The sequence below is a fragment of the Protomyctophum parallelum genome, assembly GCF_964188405.1.
Source record: "Protomyctophum parallelum genome assembly, chromosome: 6".
Lineage (NCBI taxonomy): Eukaryota > Metazoa > Chordata > Actinopteri > Myctophiformes > Myctophidae > Protomyctophum > Protomyctophum parallelum.
The window spans coordinates 862,718-884,464 of record NC_139701.1 but is presented as its reverse complement, the minus strand read 5'-3'; the positions used below and the strand labels follow the sequence as shown (position 1 = coordinate 884,464).

At 44.2% G+C, this 21,747-nt stretch overlaps 3 protein-coding genes across 4 annotated transcripts in view; 2 read left to right on the top strand and 1 right to left on the bottom strand.

Moving 5' to 3' along the window:
- Positions 1–1,568: 1,568 nt before the first annotated feature.
- On the bottom strand, positions 1,569–3,338 carry LOC310860842 (polypeptide N-acetylgalactosaminyltransferase 1-like; the record flags this gene model as incomplete). The annotated part of the gene is made up of 1 exon (XM_083768032.1): positions 1,569–3,338. One exon carries the CDS (start codon positions 3,336–3,338, stop codon positions 1,569–1,571), a length of 1,770 nt encoding a protein of 589 aa, XP_083624158.1.
- A 685-nt stretch (positions 3,339–4,023) lies between these two features.
- Positions 4,024–8,292, top strand: ndufa7 (NADH:ubiquinone oxidoreductase subunit A7). 2 transcript variants are annotated; one of them, XM_083767009.1, is made up of 5 exons: positions 4,024–4,108; positions 5,201–5,250; positions 7,088–7,225; positions 7,859–7,981; positions 8,137–8,292. In XM_083767009.1, the coding sequence occupies exons 1-4, from the start codon at positions 4,058–4,060 to the stop codon at positions 7,947–7,949; spliced, it is 330 nt and encodes a 109-aa protein (XP_083623135.1). In that variant the 5' UTR covers positions 4,024–4,057; the 3' UTR covers positions 7,950–7,981; positions 8,137–8,292. The 2 variants fall into 2 exon arrangements, with proteins under 2 accessions (XP_083623135.1, XP_083623134.1); XM_083767008.1 differs by lacking the exon at positions 8,137–8,292 and having other exon boundaries at positions 7,859–8,040.
- Positions 8,293–11,254: 2,962 nt separating this feature from the next.
- Positions 11,255–21,747, top strand: part of LOC310860490 (low-density lipoprotein receptor-related protein 8-like) — a 56,784-nt gene continuing 46,291 nt past the window's right edge. The window contains exons 1-2 of the mRNA XM_083767438.1: positions 11,255–11,344; positions 12,534–12,665. Coding sequence (XP_083623564.1) covers positions 11,281–11,344; positions 12,534–12,665 — 196 coding nt within the window. The 5' untranslated portion in view covers positions 11,255–11,280. The remainder of the gene's footprint in view (positions 11,345–12,533; positions 12,666–21,747) is intronic.

Here is a 21,747-nt window from a genome sequence, read left to right as displayed (position 1 = left end):
ACGTAATCTGAACGTTGTTTACGGTAACCACGTAAGTCCTCATAATAGAAAGTTACGCTCACAGCTCGATATATATCGGCTATGATAAATCTATATATCAGTGGGGCTCTGGTTCAACCAGTTCAGCGCCAAACTGTGTGCAAATGGACACGCGGTCGGACGGGTTCTTAGAAGAGTCGTATGGTCTCGTGGGAAGATCTCTCCAAGGGGTTCTCTTTAGTCCATATCTTGCCCCAACTAACCACCCTGTCAGTGTCCAGCGTAACAGTTCAAATCTGCACTAATGGTCTATGCATTGTATATTCATGTATCTATTTTCATATCTGAAATAAACTTGTATTTACATAAGAGCTGTCTGGCATAGTGTCTTGTACTGTACATACAGTAGGCATGTGTGTTGCTACGTTATGTTTTGACAATGGTGGGAAAAGTACTCTCATTTTGTAGTAAAGTAAAAGTATCAATACCACAGAAATGTAGAAATGCGCTGTTACATGTGAAAAGTCCAGAGTTCAAAGTAAAAGGTGTTGGCATCAATTATACTTAAAGTACCAAAGGTAAAGGTACTCATTATGCAAAATGTCCCATTTCACAAGTTTTCAAATGTATTAAAATCTTTAGAAAATAGCAGATCAAAGCTCTATAGGGCTGAAGTGGTTAATGTATGTTTTATAATAATAATCAAAATTCACAACGTAACTACTGACTAAAGTTTTCAAATAATTGTAGTGATGTGAATATTTGCCTTTGAGATGTACTGGAGTAGTAGTAGTAAAAGTATTGAATACTCTGGTAAATTAAAGGTACCTCAATAAGTACAGTAGGCCTACTCGAGTACAAGTACTTAGTTACTTTTCACCACTGTTTGTCCTGGATCAGGGCCCAAAGTGTGGACCCATCTGACCACAAGTGGGCTGTGAGCATTTTCATTGCATGTTTATTGTAATGATAAATCAATCAATCAATCGATTGTGTTTGGGTTTGGAATTGGATCAATGTAGCCCAGTGGTGGATATACAGTACTGCCATTTGGTCTGTTCGGAGGGGCCGGGGGGGGGGGGCCGAGGGGCCGGGGGGGGGCCGAGGGGCCGGGGGGGGGGCCGAGGGGCCGGGGTGGGGGGCCGAGGGGCCGGGGCTTATACACAAATGAAAGGGTATTCAAACCGCACTGTCTGGCAGCCAGTGGAGGGAGGCCAGGACGGGGGGGATGTTGTCTCTCTTCTTGGTACCTCTTGGTTGCCTGGCTGCTGCTGCTGCATGTTGGACCAATTGGAGACGGAATAGGGAAGACTGACTGATCCCAGTGAAGAGGGGTATTACAGTAATCTAAACGGGATGTTATGATCGAGGGCATGAATGAAGTTTCTAGATACCTTCACACCATTGACGTAACCTAACATATACTTTAAGGTCCTATACCCTCAGTGGGAGGAAGTTGCTGCGAATAGGCCTATCCCTTGAATAAAAATAAAAATCTGAAATATCAGTCATCATTTTTAGACTATTATCTGTGTCTAGATCTGTGGTTCCCATAGTGGAGGGTGTGTGTGTGTGTGTGCGTGCGCTGATCAGAGGGAGATCTCTGGCAGTGTAGCATTGCGGAGCAGCCACTGTTGGGAGTATGAGTGCCTACAGTCTCTCATACTGGGTGCCTCCCTGTCCTTGCCCCTCGCCTTGTCCAGACACTGGTTAGTGGCGACGTGGATCAGGGACAGCTTCCCAGGATCGTAGTCCCACGTCTGGTTGCCGTTCTCGAGGTCACACGTGACCATCCTGACGGGCCCGCCTCGTTTGGCCACGTCCAGACACAGGCTGTCCGTCTTTATCTCCCTGTCGGCCGTGTAGGAGAAGATCTGGTTGCCACTTTGGCCGTGGCAACCGAGGATGCCTACCTTCTCGTCGGCCGTGCGGCCCATGGTGTCCAGACACTTATCGGTGTCAACGTTACGGACCTCTCCAAGCGAGTAGTAGCGTCTGGGGATCCCGGAGTCCGGGTAGACCGTCTCCAGATACCAGCTGAACGGTTTACACCGGAGCTTCCGTCTCAGTGCCAAGCGAGACGTGACGTCGCCGTAGTCTACCGTGGCCATCTCCGGAGAGACGGTGAAGAAGAACTCTTTGAACTCATCCATCCAGACCTCCGCCATGCGCCGGCTGTTCCTGTGGATGACATGTGACCTTCCTCCGGGGAACGTGTAGGGCGCGACCTTCCTGAACACGTGGCCGACGTGAGAGCACGCCGCGATCTCCAGCGCGCCGCCGCACTGCCAAATCCGAAAGGACATCTCCAAGTTCTCCCCTCCCCATATGTCCATGCCTGCGTCATATGTGCCAATCTCCTGGAAATAATCTCTGTCTATGGAGAACAAGCCGCCCGCCATGGTGGGAGTCCGAAAGGGACGCGTGAGGTCTCCTTTGCGGCGCTCCATCTCTTCCTTAGGCACGGGCTCCCACTTGAAGTGAAGGTTCCAGCCGAAACCCCCGAGGTGTACGTCCGAGGCCGGAGTATACGCAAACGTATCGTCGCTGATCACGTCGATGACGGGGCTCACCACGGTCCTCCTGTTCGCCCCGACGCGGGCCAGCAGCGGTTCCAGCCACCCCGTCGTGCATTCGCAGTGAGCGTCCAGGAAGGTGATCACCTGTCCCGTGGAGACGGACGCCCCTTTGAGGCGTGCACGTACGAGACCGGACCTCTGCTCCATCCTCACCACTCTCACCGGGACCTCCAGCGTGCTCACGTACTCGTCCAGCGGACGCCTCAGGAAGTCCCTCTGGCTGGCGTCGTCCACGAGGACGATCTCCTCCAGCAGTGCGCGCGGCGAGTGGTCGACGACCGAGTGGACGGTGCGCAGCAGCGTGCTCCACGCCTCGTTGTGGAACACGATCACCACGCTGGTGCGCGGAAGGTCGTGTGGATAGGCCATCTCCTTGCACCCTTCCGGTCGGACGTCGGGCAGGGTCCGGCTGAGAGCGATCATATCCGAGGCCATGAGGTTGAACTCGTTGATCTTGAACATCTCCTTCATCTTCTTCTCGTGCTTCTTGGGAATGATCACCGGCGTGCCTCCCTCACCGGGGCCGTCCTTGTTGAGGTAGAGCAGGACGAATGAGACGTCCAGCATCACCCACAGTGCGGTGGTGACGAGCACCGCCTTAGAGCGGGCAAGCCTTCTGAGGTAGAGCAGGACGAATGAGACGTCCAGCATCACCCACAGTGCGGCGGTGACGAGCACCGCCTTAGAGCGGGCAAGCCTTCGCATCTGTAACACCAACCCTGCAGGGATGAGCTGCTGTTGGACAAATGATCTGTAAGGGATGAGGCTTGGTGTAGCCATTACTGGAGGAGCGATGTCTGTCAAAACGTGACATGACAGTAGGGATCCATTGAAATGCTGCTGTGAATGTGGGGGTCCTGCAGGACTGGACTAAGAAACGAGGACAAGAAGTCCTCCGTTTTCAGCGACAAGATTACCGCTTTCACAGTTTAAAGCCGAGGTCATACCATGCAGTATATTGTCTGTCTATATATGTCTGTGGTGGGTGTGTGTGCAGATAGCCTATGCTTATGGAATAAACATGCCTGACATCAGTGCAAAACTGTCATGTGATGTGCCCATAAATGGACTGGAAATGCCCGACGTCAGCACAAATCGGCATTGTTTGTCACCGGTTCTGGGTTAAAACAACTCAATAAACAACTTGTAAAGGATGGAAAGGATGTTAAAAAAAAAATCTATAGTGTTAAACAACTGCTTAAACTGTGATTTTGATGCTTAGGCTATTATAAAGATTATTCACCTAAAGTGACCCCCCCCCCCCCAGCAGCCTCCTGACTGACTAGAGAATTATCTGGTAGGCCTAGTATATAATAGCATCAAAGTCATTTCATGCGGTTGTGTTTTCTGTTGTGAACTTACCGGTGTAGGCTACTACTAAGCTATTACACTTCTGTAATCTGTAGCTATTATACTCCTGTCCACCAGAGTTCAGTAATGTGGTGAGAAAGTCGTTTTAACACTACGGAAGCAGAGCGGTGTCCTTCACAACAGCAAACATGGCGTCTGCTACTAAAATCATTCAGAGGCTCCGAAATTTATTGTCCGGGGTAAGATATGTTATTACATTTACAAATCATAGACACACCTCAAGACTAGAGAAGTTTGGAATGTAATTGTTTGTAGCTTGTACAAGGAGGATTTCAAACGATTTAACCCTTGAAAATACTGTCTGTTGGTAGCCCTGGAACATGACTGCCATGATGATTATCATGACAGTCATGCAGAAACTTCGCCCTGTTTTTTGCGCTCGCTGCATTTACAAGATTTCCGTATATATAAACATTCAGATTTCAAATATAAAGTACTCACAAAGTGTCCCACGGGTGTTAGTTAGTAGCAGCGCCAGCGATTAGAATTGCTGCGTCCAGCGTTCTTTAATAAAAAGCATTTTTATCCGAGCTCTCCGGCTACTTTTTTCAAACGGGGTTCGTTTGGGAAATCCACAGTTGCACACCGGGAGCGCACTCGCCTATTAGTCTGTATTGGCAGGGCGGTCAGCGTACCTATATCGAACACACCGAGTGCCACCCTCCTCCCGACCGATAGGGGCGCGTAGTTGAAAGCCAATGGCAAAATAACACCTCGGATAAAAATGCTTTTTATTAAACAACGCGGGATGCAGAAATTCTAATCGCTGGAGCTGCAACTAACTAACACCCATGGGACAAATTGTGAGTACTTTATATTTGAAATCTGAATGTTTATATATACGGAAATCTTGTAAATGCAGCGAGCGCAAAAAACAGGGTGAAGTTTCTTCATGACTCTCGTATGAATACGAGAGTCATGAACCATGGCTAGTCTGTTGGCTGCATGAGCTAAAGTAGCCTTGGATGGGATCAGTCTTGTATTCAAAGCATAGAGATCTAAGAAGATACCATTAAGTTACAGCTCAACTCAAGACAGCTTATTTACTCTTAATATGTTGATTTTATTTTATTCTACATCTCCGGTGAGAATGAACCAAATGGACCTGTAAATGTCTACTCGAGTCGAGTTACAGACCTACAGTATACCTGTAAGGGTCCCTTTATAGTTTATAACTATAAGTAATTTGGCTGGTGACCCCTGGGGATCCCAAGTGCCCACTTTGAGAACAACTTAACTTATCTAATCCATCCTTTCTTGTTTCCTTTCAGCATGACCTCCAAGCGAAACTTCAGCTCAGATATGGAGAGATAGTTAAGAGGTAAGAATATATACCTACAGTAGATCAGCTATTCTCAAGGCAGCCCTTTTAATTTCAAGAACCCCTGGTTTGTGCAGTTTCATTCAAGTTGTTTGATTTTACAGTTTAATTCCAGTGTGGGGACCAGAGTGGGACTCCTATGACAAATTTGACTCACATTTTAATACATGCAGTACAGTACATAATGTTGTGGCTGATAATAATTACCAATACATTATTCATGCCGGCAGGCTAAACCTGGGAGCTAAAACAAACTGTAATGACGCGCGATAAAACGATGATAAAATGATTCATATCCAAACGAGCTCAAAGTTTAAAATGTTTATATAGTTCAGTGCACCAAATATTACAATACAATAAATAAATATATATATATGCAATAAATATGTGCAAAGAATCTAATAAATAACAATCAAAACAGTGAGCAAACAAGTATATGTGCGGTCAACAAAGTGTATCCTCCCAGCTCACCCTGCCTCCAAGTTCAAACAGCCTTAGGGGCGAGCTGGTGCAGACACCCGTATTTGTTAACTACCAAGGGCCACCCACAGAGACGCTCCCACCAATAACGGAACGTCAATGCGGTGCCCGCCCCACACCCATCACCTCAATGCGGTGCCCACACCCATCACCTCAATGCGGTGCCCACACCCATCACCTCAATGCGGTGCCCACACCCATCACCTCAATGCGGTGCCCACACCCATCACCTCAATGCGGTGCCCACACCCATCACCTCAATGCGGTGCCCACACCCATCACCTCAATGCGGTGCCCACACCCATCACCTCAATGCGGTGCCCACACCCATCACCTCAATGCGGTGCCCACACCCATCACCTCAATGCGGTGCCCACACCCATCACCTCAATGCGGTGCCCACACCCATCACCTCAATGCGGTGCCCACACCCATCACCTCAATGCGGTGCCCACACCCATCACCTCAATGCGGTGCCCACACCCATCACCTCAATGCGGTGCCCACACCCAGCACCTCAATGCGGTGCCCACACCCAGCACCTCAATGCGGTGCCCACACCCATCACCTCAATGCGGTGCCCACACCCATCACCTCAATGCGGTGCCCACACCCATCACCTCAATGCGGTGCCCACACCCATCACCTCAATGCGGTGCCCACACCCATCACCAACCAAGTGACAATTCCTGTAGATAAGCATTCTTTGGCTCCTACACATAGAATGTAACCCTGTGTCGCCACAAACAACAACTATAAGTTAGTTAATAAATAAATAAAACTGTACACTCACATTTATAGTACATATACATTTAATTGTATTTTAGAGATGATCTAACCCACAGCGCATCACAGGTTTATGGGTATAGGCCCTACAATAATGATGTTAAGAGAAGAGAATGGCCAAGGGAATTTAATTTTGAAAGAACATGGTCTATATTCCGCCTCCCTGAAGATATTCGCTTTAGAGTAGACCGGATCAGGAATTTGCTAAATGAGTGTACATAGAATGTATTAAACATGCATCTACAGTACAGATCCATGAAGACACAAGAGAGAGAGAGAGAGAGACCCCACTCAGTTCAGTAGTTTAGTGTATTTCGATCAAGTCAACAGTGTAACATAAATCATTTCATTACATATTACATCCACTATTTATTATAGGTTGATCGAAAAGGCGTAGGCTGAAGCTTAAAGCTTTTGTAACTCTACACCAAATCTCTTTGTAAAACTACAAGCTCATGATGAGTCATGGTGCCAGTTGTAAGCTTGGCGTTAGTGGACGAATGTTCTGCCCCAGGATAGGGGGCGCAAGGGGTTCTAGTGGTTTAAATGATGTGTTGCCCTGTTATTTAAGGACCCAGCCACCACCCAAACTGGCTGTTGGACCGAGCCACAAGTTTGCAGACAACTACTACTACACCAGAGACGGACGCAGGGAGTCTGCTCCGGCCATGGTGGTCATGTCTGCACAGAAAGTCCTCCCTGCTGCAAGGTACTGTTCTGGAATGAATCACTTTATCTCCCATTAATTAGGCTGATTCTAAAAAGAAAAAAGTCTTCCAAATCCTAGCAGTTTTCTGAAATAACGTATGTTGTTATATCTATCAGTGGTTCTCAAACATTTTAAAAAGGCTTGTATTTGGTTTGTATTTGCCCCCTACCAGCTCAGTGGCCTTGTGGTTAGAGTGTCCGCCCTGAGACTGGAAGGTCAGGGTTCGATCCCTGGCCGTGTCATACCAAAGACTATGAAGAATGGGGCCCAGTGACTCCCTGCTTGGTTCTCAGCATCAAGGGTTGGGTTGGATTGGGGGCATACTAGCGTCATGTCCAGGGGGTGTACTTGTACATGTCATCAAGCTGCCTCACGCTACAGAAACAGGGGATGGGCTCCTGCCCTATGGGCCTCATGGCTCGGCAAGGCTTAATTAACCGTACTTTACCCACTGCCCTAAGCATCCAGAGGAAGAGCACCTGTTTTACTTTTATACTTAGTTGCATGTCGGTGCGAGATACGATGCACAACAAAGAATACCTCAGGCTTTGAAATGTGTTTTTCCACCTTTTCACTATACAATTGGAGTATTTATTTCACATTATTCTCTCCCTCTCTCTCTCTCTCTCTCAGCGACGCTCCGGGAGTCCCAGCAAAGAAAGCACTGACTCCTGGTCCTGTGTATGTGGAACCAACACTTTCCACGGACCAGCCGTACCTCTGAACAGCAATGCCATCAAAGACAGACCTATTATAGTGAGCATAGAGGTGTAATCTTGTATCATAAAATGTTAATAAAGTATGTTATGTGTAAACTTTTTGGTATTCATTTGTAAGTTTAACGGTGACAATTCTGTTTGTCCTAACCCTAACCATTTTCAATCCTGTGTCCAATCCTTGTATTATTACAGGCGCAAATCTGCTGAAAATGGCAAAGAATTGCAGTTCTGCCAGCTCAAAAGCTGTGAGCTTGAGTGCACGACGGCATCGTATGATGTTTAAATAATAAACAATTTGATGATGATGTAATAAAAATACCAGTATGATATGATTATTAGTTGATATGGTGCAGTTAGGAACTGTGTATCAATAGTTTTACTTTCAGGTTTTCAGCAGGTACTGTAGACAAAGTTAATTATAGGCTTAACCCAGGGGATCACAAAGGCTGTGCAGGTAGATTACATGATATGCCCCTAAAGAATATTTATTTGTTTTAAATATATAAAAATAAATAACTATTTGTGGCATCTGCCACTTGAATTAAGGTGACTTGATTGACATCAAAAGGGCCTGTCAGCTCGAACCCACAATGCAATATTTTGTTTTCAAGATTTTCTGTGCACAAAAACGTCTGTATAGCATTACAAATTAAATACAATAATGTAATGCCAGCGCCGCTATCAGCTTCAGTACAGTACTACAGTTCTTATCATGTGGTCTAGGTTGGGATATCCCCCAGGGTTTTTTTTCCATCCATGGGATACCAAACTAAACGATGGGAATGTATTAATTTAACAGACTCCATTGTGGTTCTAGGAGTACTGCAGTGCAATCCATTATTGGTGGTGCACTGGTTGAGTGATGATTCAGTTTAGAGCATTCCTCTAAAACCAACGAACAGAACTCCCAGAGTTCCTCAGTATCATCGTCATTTAGCCTGCAGCCTCACTCCGCAGTCCACGGCCACTAGGGGGCTCCCGGACTCCACTTTAAAAACCCACATCTCTAAACAAGCAGTGAGCTCTAAGAACAAGATCACACCAGGTATTAATCACACGTTCACACCACAACTTCTATAGTTGATTAAACACATAATATATACGTGATCAGGAGGTCAGGACACTGGTTGCCCAAAATTGATAACAGATGTTGTTTTGTTATGTATACTTTATTACTTATTCATATTGTGTTACTTTCTATTCTGTTCTAAATGATCTGTTATGAATCCTGGTCACACAAGGTGTATCAATAGCCTATATATATTTAGGATTGACCTTTTGTTTGACCAGTACATGTCACTCTTGTCTATGTAAGCAACTATAGTTGCTTTAATGCTTTGTATGCCTATGTGTATGCTTATGAGCATACACATACAAAGCATTACATAATTAATAAGAATCAATATGCACTGGTCAAACAGATTAGGTTAACTGAATCCTGACATATTGAGGGACCGTTGGTAGTCTCCCTAATTGTAGGCCTACAAGGAAATCTAGAGAATGGACCACTGGGCTATATCAGACCCAGACTGTCTGTCTGTCTGTCTTGTTGATTTGGGGCTAATATATTTGTGTGTGTGTGTGTGTGTTTTTGATTGATTGATTGAAATATTTATTAACAGTTTGTAGAATTTACAGTACATTTTAAGCACAAACTCAATACAAAGACTGTCAACTGTGAGTGGACGACCCAATTAAGCATTACACTTGTTTACAACAGGGTCCACATTGTTCAATTCATCAAAACATTTAAAGACATACAGACATTTAGAGACATACAAATAGACATTTCTATGTAGCTAAAGTACAGAACAGGAATTCATCATATGGGAAGCAAAAAAGGGAAAAGATACAATATACAGTGAGGGAAAATGGGGGGGGGGGGTGGGGGGGATTCAGATTTTACAGAGGCCAGTTTCGAATTGCAGCCATCCATAGGTGCCCTTTGAGAGCGGTTTTGAAGGAGTCAAGGGATTCACATGTCTTAATGACTGTTGGTAGGGCGTTCCACATTTTGGTGGCATAGGAGCGAAAATAATTTAGTCCCTTGTTTGTGCCGAATCTGGGTTGTACATGGTTTGTTGCACTCCCTCTGGTGTTGTGGGTGTGGACTTCGTTTACATTAAGGAAGTATTTAGACAGGTACATGGGTATCTTGGTGGTGTATCGAATCTTGTGGACCAGACCCATTGCAAGATGCTGTACTCTGTCGTCGACCCTAAGCCATCCCAGCCTGTCAAAGTGGGCAGGGGTGAGGTGGGTTCGGGGGGTGAGGCCAAGTAGGAGCCTGACCAGTTTGTTTTGGGAGGTCTGGAGCCTTGTTTTAAGGGCCTTTGAGGTGCTGTGGTACCAAGAGGTGGATGCATAGTCAAAGTGTATGTGTGTGTGCGCGTGCGTGCGTGCGTGCGTGCGTGCGTGCGTGCGTGTGTCCATTTAAACTCTCTGCCAGCAGACCAACAGTCCCAGTTCAGATGTGACAGTGGGCAGTTGTCCCCCAGTGTCCCCAGGCTCAGGGACCAGGGTAGAGGTCACATAAGGTGTATCAATATATATTTAGGATTGACCTTTGTTTGACCAGTAGGCCTACAGTACATGTTGATCTTGTCTACCTACGTAAGCAACTACACATACAAAGCATTAAAGAATGAATAAGAATCAATATGCACTGGTCAAACAGATTAGGTGAACTGAATCCTGACATATTGAGGGACCGTTGGTAGCCTCCCTAATTGTACAAGGACATCTAGATAATGGACCAGAACGGACCACCACTGGGCTATATCAGACCCAATTGTGTCTAAAGATGTTCTGGAATGGCCGGTCCCATGACTCCCAAAGTCAAATCTTATCAGGGTCCGTCTGTGGGCTAAAAAAAAGCATGTGAAATTGGGTCTTTAAAATTGAAGGTGAAGTTTAGAATGTAGGCTATGTAGGGTAAATTTCCTTAGTAAAAAGATGCATGTAGTAGAACATTTTTAATAAGGGACACTATAGCTCTCCAAAGTATTTGTTTTGATGGTCAGCCCCTTTAAAAGAAAACACACGTGTCATGTGTCAGCACCAGATCACTACGGGAGGTGAAGGACAGTGCAGTGGTCATAACTCATATATCATCACCCACTGTACAAACAGACTGATGCTGCTTTGAACCCTCTTCAACCCGGCATAACATTACACATTAAAAATGATGAAAGTCATACAGAAGCACACACGTCACGTGCCACTTTGTCATTGCGTCATTTATTTTAACACAACTGACGTAAATAAATAAAATAAAACGCTTTGAGCGAACGCTTCTTTCTTACGTCATAATTACGCGCCGGCTGAAAACCGAGCATGGGACACCTTGGTGCACTTTATCTCCACATTCTGTCATTAATAACATTTCTAAATGTTTGTGGTAAGGCGTGTGTTTATATTATGCATTTCTATGTATTCATATTTGCACGTTTGGTGTTTTTTTTTGTTATGGGTTAGGTGTTGAGGATGCAATGCTTTGCGTGCAAACTATAGTGCTGTTCCATTTTGTCATGTCAAACTATAAAGCTCTAATAACGTGTTTATCTGAAATAATACATTGGATTATTTAATACCGCGTCACGGTGCCACAGACTAGCTTTTATGTGTCAAGCGCGTTCTCTGACTAAAACGTGCACGAAAATATGAATGGTCTTGAATGAATGAACACGAATGATGAGGGAAAGTGTCAGATCAAACTGTAGGCTACTGTAGTCTTATTTGTTTAACGGTTAAACAAATAAGACTACAGTAGCCTACAGTTTTGATTGCGAAACATGCTATTGGTTAAACTTTAACCAATAGCATGTTTCGCAATCAAATAAAATTACTCTCCGTTTAAATGTGCTGTAGGTACTATAGGTATTAAGTAAGTGATATTTGTTTAAAAAAAAAAAAAAAAACACACATATTACATTATCCTAAATCGGAACAGGAATAGGCCTATAGTATTTGATCGATTTGGCATTTGCATATGATTTATGAAAGACGAAAGTAAAAGTCAGACTCTATCAAATACATCTGATATATAGTGTTGATTCAAGGCCAAAGTAATGCATGCTATATGCATGGGAGTATAGCTAGCCCAAACATTTAGACTCTCGTATAGAGGTCTAAATGTTTGGGCTAGGAGTATAGCTAGCCCAAACATTTAGACTCTCGTATAGAGGTCTAAATGTTTGGGCTAGGAGTATAGCTACTTGCAGTGCAAGATCACTGTGTTAGAGGTTTGTGTTGTGTAGGTACCTTGACATGATGTAACTCCAAATGTGGACAGGAAATCAAAAGTATAATTGCTCCAGTGAATAGAAATTGATAATTAAAAATGTGCTCTTCATTGACTTACATTGCACACTGAAACAGCTCTCAAAGTCACTCTTTTAGTACGTATTAGCAAATTTGTATTACCTTTAATCGAACTGTGTGTGTGTGTGTGTGTGTGTGTGTGTGTGTGTGTGTGTGTGTGTGTGTGTGTGTGTGTGTGTGTGTGTGTGTGTGTGTGTGTGTGTGTGTGTGTGTGTGTGTGTGTGTGTGTGTGTGTGTGTGTGTGTGTGTGTGTGCATTTAAACTAGATGTTTTAGGGCACTCTCTGCCAGCAGAGCAACAGTCCCAGTTCAGATGTGACAGTGGGCAGTTTGTCCCCTGGCTCAGGGCATGTGACGGCGAACCCAACTGCCAGGATGCTTCTGATGAGCTCCACTGTTGTGAGTACAATACTTTCAACAATCAATCGAATCAATCAGTCTTATTGAATTGCCTGGGTGCCAGACACCAGTAGACTTCAAACCTGATTTCTGTAATGTCTGGATGTCTATGAGTTCTGGGATTGCTGCCAGTCTTGCAGCTTAACAGTTTGACTGCGGAAAACGATTTACCAGACTTTTAATCAACCCCCCTTCACTGCCGAGATTGTTGTATTACCTTTAGAGCATACGCTGAATTATTTGGGCTTTTAATCCGCGAAAATCGAGCGAAAAAAGCTTCCCCCGTTTGTTATGAACGGCCGGACCACCCGCCATCTTGGTACACCCGGAAGACGCAGCACAGGACCCTCCTCCATGAGGCGTTGAACCCCATTCGTTTGCATTGGCCTCAATTTCCCAGAAGCCCTAGCAGCCCACAGCATGTGACGATTTCCGTTTCCCTCATCAAAACAGATGCACCTACTCTCTTTCTCCGCGGCGAAGACGGATTTTCTTTTTAATTATTACATTACGGCGGATTAAACACATAAAACAAAAGTCGCGTATGTCCGATATGGCAGCGACATTAACCTGGAGTAATCCATTCAAAGCACGGAAACTGTTAAAAAGGACATTTGTCTATAATACACGTGAACTGAACAGCATGTTTGAGGGTTTCACTTTTGCCATCAATTCAAAAGATATCTTGTTGCAGTGACTTTATGTGTTTAAAAACAACATTCATTTTAAGCAGGTGCTGACTGTGATCAGTATGATATAACCTGGCTTTGGCCATAATACTAATAACATGGATTCACTCTCGCTTCCTCCCTGGAAGAGGAGCCGTGAGTGAATCCACGTAGGTGTCTGGCAAAGCCAGGCTAGATTTTCATCACTACACCATAATCACTGTTTTTAAATGGGGTTTTTTTGTGGCTTTCGCCTTTATTTTATATATTTTATGGAGGGACAGACAGTAGGCTGACAGGAAATGGGCAGAGAGATGGGGGGGAGGGGGGGGTGACATGCAGTAAAGGCAGTCGTTATTGGGAGTCTAACCCGCGGCACACTGCCAGACTGGATTACCAGCCAAGGTGCCTGGACCGCTGAGCCACCCCCCAGGCCCATAAGCACTGTTGAGGACAGAATCATCATTATCACAGTGTAAAAGTACAATGTCATCACCCGATAATAGTTATCTGTCAAATCTCTTATCTAGGAGTCCTCTGTAGATATCGTCAACCTCAATGGGGAAAAAATAAATAATAATCTCATGCAAGCCATGTGCAAGTGATCAATTAATGATACAGGATCTATGAATAATTTACAGGTGTTGTGACACTAACGGTTGCCTGACTTCCCGTGGCTAGTAAAAAGAGAGGTTTGCTTTCAGGTTCCCTGAGTGCATTCCGTCTTCATTGAATAGTATAGGCTATTATGAAGAACTATGCTACCTTTTTACAACTGGTTCTTCAAAGTAACTGTCGCCACTTGGCAGTTATCAATTGGATTTAGTTTTTGGGTGACTGGGCATTACTTTTGGGCAAGTAGAACATGAGCTCTACTTGGCTGCCCGACAGGCAAGTGCCTCTGAGACCTAGGGCTGGGTGCAATAATCCAAATACTGCCATACCGCAGTTGTGTAAGTATTGAGTTCATAACTGTATCCCACGATTTTGTAACCCATTTTTCACCCGGTGCCAATTGCTTTAGCTATGTAATCCTTTAGCTATGTAATCCTTTAGCTATGTAATCCTCTCTCTGCCAACCTGGGGAGAGCCCCAAACTGCGCTCATGCTTCCTTCAATGCATGAGGAGTGAGCAGGCCGATTCTGTGCCACCGTGCCCCTTACATACACATACACATATTCATACACACACACACACACCGCCTACCTCCGGAGCCACATTGCCAAGATTAGGAATTTGATATTAAGAATTCCCATCGGGCAGTGACACAAACCATGATGTTTCACATATGTAGTTGGTAAAGGCTGATCCATGCTTGAATGGCTGGGTAATATATCATGGTATACTTCGATAGGCCTTAATATTATTGAGTCTCATTGTGTAAAGTTTGTGAATGTTCATTTTAACTTCCTGTTAGGATAGACAACCCGGCAAGACGAGGTGTACTGCAACTTGTGCAAGTAATGAATTAATGGTACAGGACAGGAGCTATAATTTCTTTTTATAGCCATGTCTATTGGTCACACCGACTGGCAGTGGCGCTTATAGACAGCTTGTGGTGATGTTTTGGAGAACTCTGCCTTTGCTGTTCTCTTCATTGACAGATCTGATGAGTCGTGTTGCCTCTCTTTGCTGAAAGAATCTGATCTACAAGCTGCAGATCAGATTTTATTTCCGCCAGAATATTAGCCCCTGATTAAATGTTGTTTCAGTGGAGAGGTCTTGAATGAATGAATGTACTTAACCAGAAGTGTGTTCTGTGCTGGTGAGGTGTGCCTGACTGCTTGGATGGCTCCGATGAGCTACACTACACTACCTGTGGTATGTTTTGTATTTACTTTACTAGGATTACTGTACTGTATTGGATAAAGTATGTTTACACTGCCAGTCCAAATTGGTATTTCTTTTGGCCTTTTCAGATTGGATTCATAAAGTATGTTTACACTGCCAGTCCAAATCGGTATTTCTTTTGGCCTTTTCAGATTGGATTCATATTGGCTTATCAAGTCTCTGAACTCTGAACAGCAAAAAAAGGTGGTTTGAAATGTGAACAACGCTGCAGAGCTGTTGCTAGACAGTAGGCTGTGGAGGGCAGCGATTCAGGAGTCCAGAGTTGGTGTTGGCTGGACTGCACTCTCGCATCGCATGTAATGTGTTTCAAATTGGATTTCTAAAGATTTGTCTCAGTCTTCTGGACACGTGCCATGACGTGCTGAAAAGTCACTGGCTACAAACTCACAATGTATCGCATCACTATCTATCTTTGATAAATTCACCATTCTGAAATGAATACACAAATCGGATCACTTGCAAATAACAGTGTGATCAGTCAGTCCTAAAGATGGTATTTGAGAAACTATTAAGATTTCCCTGCAATCATTTTATAATGATAAAAGGCAATAAGATCCAAACTCTGGGACGAATCAGCTCCCAATGTTTAACTTGCTTATTCCTGACTCTTCGTTCAATACATCTTCATTAGGCTTGTGATTGTGGGGATTTTAAACCTGTGCTATTTTGGTAATTCAGAAAGTGCTTAATATCGTTGCTATGCTGCTCAAGACAACACATTGCTCAACCCCAATAATATTAATAATACCAATGTCCGTCATAGATTTTAAAACTATAAATTCACAATGAAATGGAATACAGAACAGAATACAATGGACCGCTTCACATTTGACAACATTAAGTGCGTCCATATTGATGTCCTGTTGTGTTTATGGTGTGAACACCATAGCTGACAGGAGAACTTTGACCCAGAATGTTCCCTCGCAACGCAATTCCACTGACTTGATCTGTATATCAGTGATTCTCAAACTTTCAAACGTTTTAAAGGACCCTGTGAGTGTACAAATGGAAGCAAATAGACCTGTAAGGGTCCAGTTGGTTCCATTTGTACCCTCAGAGTTACTAGACCCCACTTTGAGAACCACTGGTCTGCATAACGTGTCTTTGAATAATATTCAAATGTCTGTTTCTTTTTCATTTCAACCACTTAAGCTGATCTACGGGCTCACATGTTGTATGCTTGTAGATGGCTATATTAATTCTTTGAAACTGAAAATATAGAAAGTATAGATTTTTGGGACAATTTCAAAACATTATTATTTCACTTTTCAAGATTTCTGATGTCATGTGCCCAAAACAGGGACGCCAGGTTGGAAGTGGTACATTCTTTGTGACTTAAGTTTTTATGTGAAGCACTTTGCATTTCCTTGTTGTTGAAATGTGCTGTTCAAATGAACAGGCTTAATTGTTTACAGTTAATAATGGGTTTAATGCTGGCCTCGGAGATTACTCTCCTGGCTCACTACATTCTGCTATGTTAAAGAACGCCTTTGTAGAAGTTTCACAATCTTATGTAATGTAATTTAGGATCACTGGTCCTGAATTCCAGAGTTATTTGCTTCCCACAGCCTGCTGTGCAGTGTGCACAAACTGCACATACAGTAACAAGCAGCAGTGTTCCAGTCCAGTTTGTGATGTTTTTTTAAAGACTAAAATGGGAACCAGTTAATTGGCAGTACTCAGCATCCAGGGCTGGATTGGGGTTAACATACTACTGTACAATAGTGTCATATCCACGGGATGTACTTGTACAAGCTTGTTCAAGCTGTCTCACGCGCTAGCCCAGGCCCGGCGCCAGGATGAAATGACTCAGGGGGGTCAATCAAGATTTGGACGGGGGCACAATTTTTACTTCATAATCATATTGCGAATTTCGTCTCCCTTTTATACTGTGCAGTGTGCTGCCTCTGTCTGCCACTAGAGGGCGCAGTGGGCCGTGGGCCGGGGGTTGAGAGATGTGACAGTCTGACGGTTAAATTAAAATATATATTACATTTTAAAATGTAAAGTAATGGTACACGCAGGGTTGAAGTAATCAGAGTAAAAACAAAACGTAACTGTAACGTCTTAGAGTACATTTTAAAATGTGTAATCTGGATTACAGTAACGGGGGTGTTGTAACGGGGGTTACATGAGGATTACATTCTCCCCTTCCCCTCATTAATTTTACAAACAAGTTATAAATTATTATAACACCAAACGGAATGGATTGGAGTTGAGCGCAGCGCGCACCTCTCTGACTCTGTGTAAAATCCTCACAGTGGAGGCTGCTGCTGCGTCAGGGCGGTGTTGCCAATTTGCGAGAGAAATAAGCAACCAGGTCTATGAAAATAAGGCCAAAAGAAGCGACTATAAAAGGCCACACGAGCACTTCAAAGCTATATATATCGTCCATTAAACAATGTGCATATTTATATATGTTGGCTATTTGAAAATAGACGATCTACAAGCTCACAACCGCAAAGCTATTTATTCTCTCATTGGCATGAGAAACATACGTTTGCATTGTCAAAGCATGCAATAACAAAAACAGTTTAAGAAAATTGATATATAGTGGCTTAGGCCAGTGTTTCCCAACCTTTTTTGTCCCAGGGCACACTTTTCATAGCCTAAACATCTTGGGGCACACCTAGATATATGGTGTATAGGCCTATATACATACATATGTCTATGTATGTGTACATATATATTAAAACTTCTTTGATACTCAACCCAATATACTTTTAAAAACACACATGACAGCACTTGCCAAATAAAAAGAGAAAGAAAAGGACAAGAGACAGTGGCTCAGTTTCACCAATTTATTTTTGAAGAACAAAAATCTTTGGCCACAATACAATGGTCTTAAGCTTGAGTACTTCTGTACAAGAAAAAAAAATCTAAAAATATATTTGATAAAAATAAGATTTTTTTTTTATTGTTGTATTTCCAGGCAGTTGTTTGCAAAACAGGTAAATCTCTCTGAAGTCACCATCTGTGTCACAATCAATGAATCTCACGTTTGCCAACAGCTGTGCGTATCCACTTATATCTGTTGATTCATCCACCAAATGTCGTGTATGACAACACTGTCCATGTCTTCAATGCGTCGGCCAATTGTGTTATTTGAGAGCGGCACATTTGCTAATTCCTTTGCAGCATCTGGTCCCACCAAGCCCACACCCCCCGCGAGTTTGAATGAAGTGGCTATAACTGTTTCTGCCAATGTATGTGGGATTTTTAACTTTGCCAACATCTGCGATTTGGTAGCTTAATTCCAAACCTTTAGTATTAGTGGTACTGCGTATCAAGAGACTTGCCTGCTTCGCTGTGTCTTTCTCCTTTTTTTCTTTCAAACTCACAAATGTTTTTGTCCTTTTTTTTTTTTTTTGTAGCGAGTTGATCATGGTTGGTATCAAGGTGACGGTTCAGCTTACCGGGAACCATGGCGCTGTTTGCAAACTTGAATCCACAAACGATGCACAGTGGAACCTGGTTAGTTGTATCCCCAGTAAACGTGAAGCCAAACTTCATGTAGTCATCACGGTAAAGTCTGGCAGTGGCTTTCTTTGTAGGCGTTGCGTTGGTAGTAGTCGCGGTTGTTGTTGTTGTTCCCCCCCCTGGCGGCGAGGGGCCGCTGGCTGTGCCGTCGTCAGATGCAGGTGACCCGGTGGCACTGTGTGTGCTGCTGTCGGGTTCTGGTGGTGTCTTTCTGGAGGGAGCGAAATGTAGCGTCTTCTGGATGCATCTCTTTAGCATTAACACTTCAATGGCCGAGGGTCGTTAGAGTCTATTGTTCCTGTACAACGACGCGATAATAGGAAGCCTGCAGCCCAGTAGCTATAATATTGCTTTCGGGGCAGGGTTAGTGTTACTTTCTGTCAAATCAGACGGCACACCTGGACATATCAAAGTGCCGCCGCGGCACACAGGTTGGGAATCACTGGCTTAGTCTATATACAAAAAAGGCCTCAGTAAGACAGCTTAGGCTATCAAAAAAAGGAGAGGCAGGCGCCACGATAATTTGTGGTAAAGAATATAATAAAACCGTTTAAGAAAATGTATATATATATATATACAGTGGCTTAGGCTATATACAAAAAAGGCCTCATTATCAGTAAGACAGCTTGGGCTATCAAGCAGTTCGTTTGAGACAAGGAATTAAATTACCGGTATGTCTACAATAGCGTGTTGAAATCTCTGTGCCAGAGGAATTGCGTATGTCCCGTTTTTTCCACATGGCCATGCGTGTCAAATGTTTCTTGCTGCTTGCATGCCTGGGAAATCCTTCGGTTTTGTCCTTCCAGCCATTCTCTCTGGTCGTAGTAGGACGAAGAAAACGACCGGTTGACCCCTTTATGTTGCCGCTTGGGAAACGGCTTCAGTTGGACCTGGGCTGGTTTGTCTTTGCCTAAATCATCTGGCACGCTGTTGGCTGGGGCTGGCACGCTGTTGGCTGGGGCTGGCACGCTGTTGGCTGGGGCTGGCACGCTGTTAGCTGGGGCTGGCACGCTGTTGGCTGGGGCTGGCGCGCCTGACAAATGGCACTGATGCGGCGGCATGGCGGATGCCAGGTCAGCCTCGTCCTCTGGTGGTGGCGGCATCTCGGCGTACTGGTAAGGGCTTGGTGATGGTGAGGATATCCCGCTGCTGGCGATGCGGGTGTCCTGTGCCAGAGCAGCCCGGATCGCCAACTCGGCTGCGGCTGGTGGAGTCTTCGTGGAGACTCTTCGTGGAGACATCTTGAAGAATTGTAGCGTTCTCTGGCCCTCAATGAGTGAGAGTCTCTTTTTAGTTGGCTGAGGCATGTTGTCTGTCGATAAGCTATAGTATCTGTCTGGTGAGGTGACTCTGGTCCCAGCTGTGTGCTCCTTTTATACAGTGTACCTGGCAGGTATTGGACATGAAGACAATGCCCCACATTTGCATATCTATAGAGGGCAGAGGCTGGCACATAGGAGGCTCACCTACACCTAGTATCAGTTAAGTCTAGGGTAGCCCTCCAAGCAGAACCCAATGCTACTGAAGTTTCTGACATTTGTTAGACCCAGTGCATTGGGTCCTGTTGCATCAGTATCCTGCCACCTGGTACGCGGACATACATAAAACATAAACAACGTGGATAACGCCTGTCTGCGCTCTTTGACGACATTTTTTCGTGTGAGTGTTTCTGAATATGTGAAGTATAAGTACCCATACATGCCGCTGCGAATATCTCCTGTGGCGCGGAAGCCGTTAAGTACTTTTAATCTTTGTTTGACCGATTTGGTCGCTTTGATTCTTCTCTTCCTTCCTTGTTTATTGACACCTCATTGTACCGCCTATCTGGCTAGCTAGTGGCGCTATAGCTATGACAGAGCAGATCAGAGGCAGGGACGTAGCCGCACAAGCCAACCGCACACCGGGAGGCGGTACAATAAACAGTAAACAAACAAGAAGAAATAAAGCGACCAAATCGGTCAAACAAAGATTAAAAATACTTAACGGCTTCCGCGCCACAGGAGATATTCGCAGCGGTTTGTATAGGTACTTAAAGTTCCCGAATTCAGAATAACGCAAACAAAAAAAGGCCGTCAAACGCCGCAGATTCGATCTTAGAGAGCATGTTTAAAAAGGCAATAATATCCAAACTCTGGGAAGAATCGGCTTCCAATGTTTAACTTGCTTATTCCTGACTCTTCATTCAATACATCTTCATTGGGCTTGGCTAGTAATTGTGGGGATTTTAAACCTGTGCTATTTTGGTCATTCAGAAAGTGCTTAATATCTTTGCTATGCTGCTCAAGTCAAAACATTGCTCAACCCCAATAATATTAATAATACCATTGTCCGTCATACATTTTAAAACTATAAATTCACAATGAAATCGAACACAGAATACAATGGACTGTTTCACCATTGACAACATTAAGTGCGTCCATATTGATTTCCTGTTGTGTTTATGGTGTGAACACCATAGCTGACAGCAGGATATTATTAACTTAGACCCAGAATGTTCCGTCGCAACCATAGACTGTAAAAAATATGGACAAAGCGTTCCCCGGGTCTAACATGAACGTAAAATGAAGCCTGTCAGTCCTTGAATTGTAAATTGTAAATCTTTCTAGATCCGTTTTGGCCCAGCTGGCCATTGGCTGGCCCAGACAACGAGGCGGGACTTCCCCCCTTCTTCTTAGTTGGTTTTTATTTTGACTCGAGTGGGAGGGGAATCCCGATCATAGACTGTAACGGTAGCCACGCCCCTCAGAACATACGCGACATTTTTTTAATAAATGGGACCATAATTTTCCAAAAAGAATATTATGACATTAGAAATGAGACTTTAAACTAGTGACTGGAAGCAGAAAGTATTCATGACCATGTTTATTAAGGTAATACAGTCTAGGTGAAGTTGGGCCCAAATACATGGACTTCTATGCGGCTATGGTTTTTTTTGGGCCCAATGACAGCGCCACAACAGGCCATTAAATGAACTTTCAGGAAATCCCGATTTCCTTAGTGGCTTCACAAAATATCTGTCTGACTGCCCCCCTGCTCGCAACGCAGTTCCACTGACTTGATCTATATATCAGTGATTCTCAAA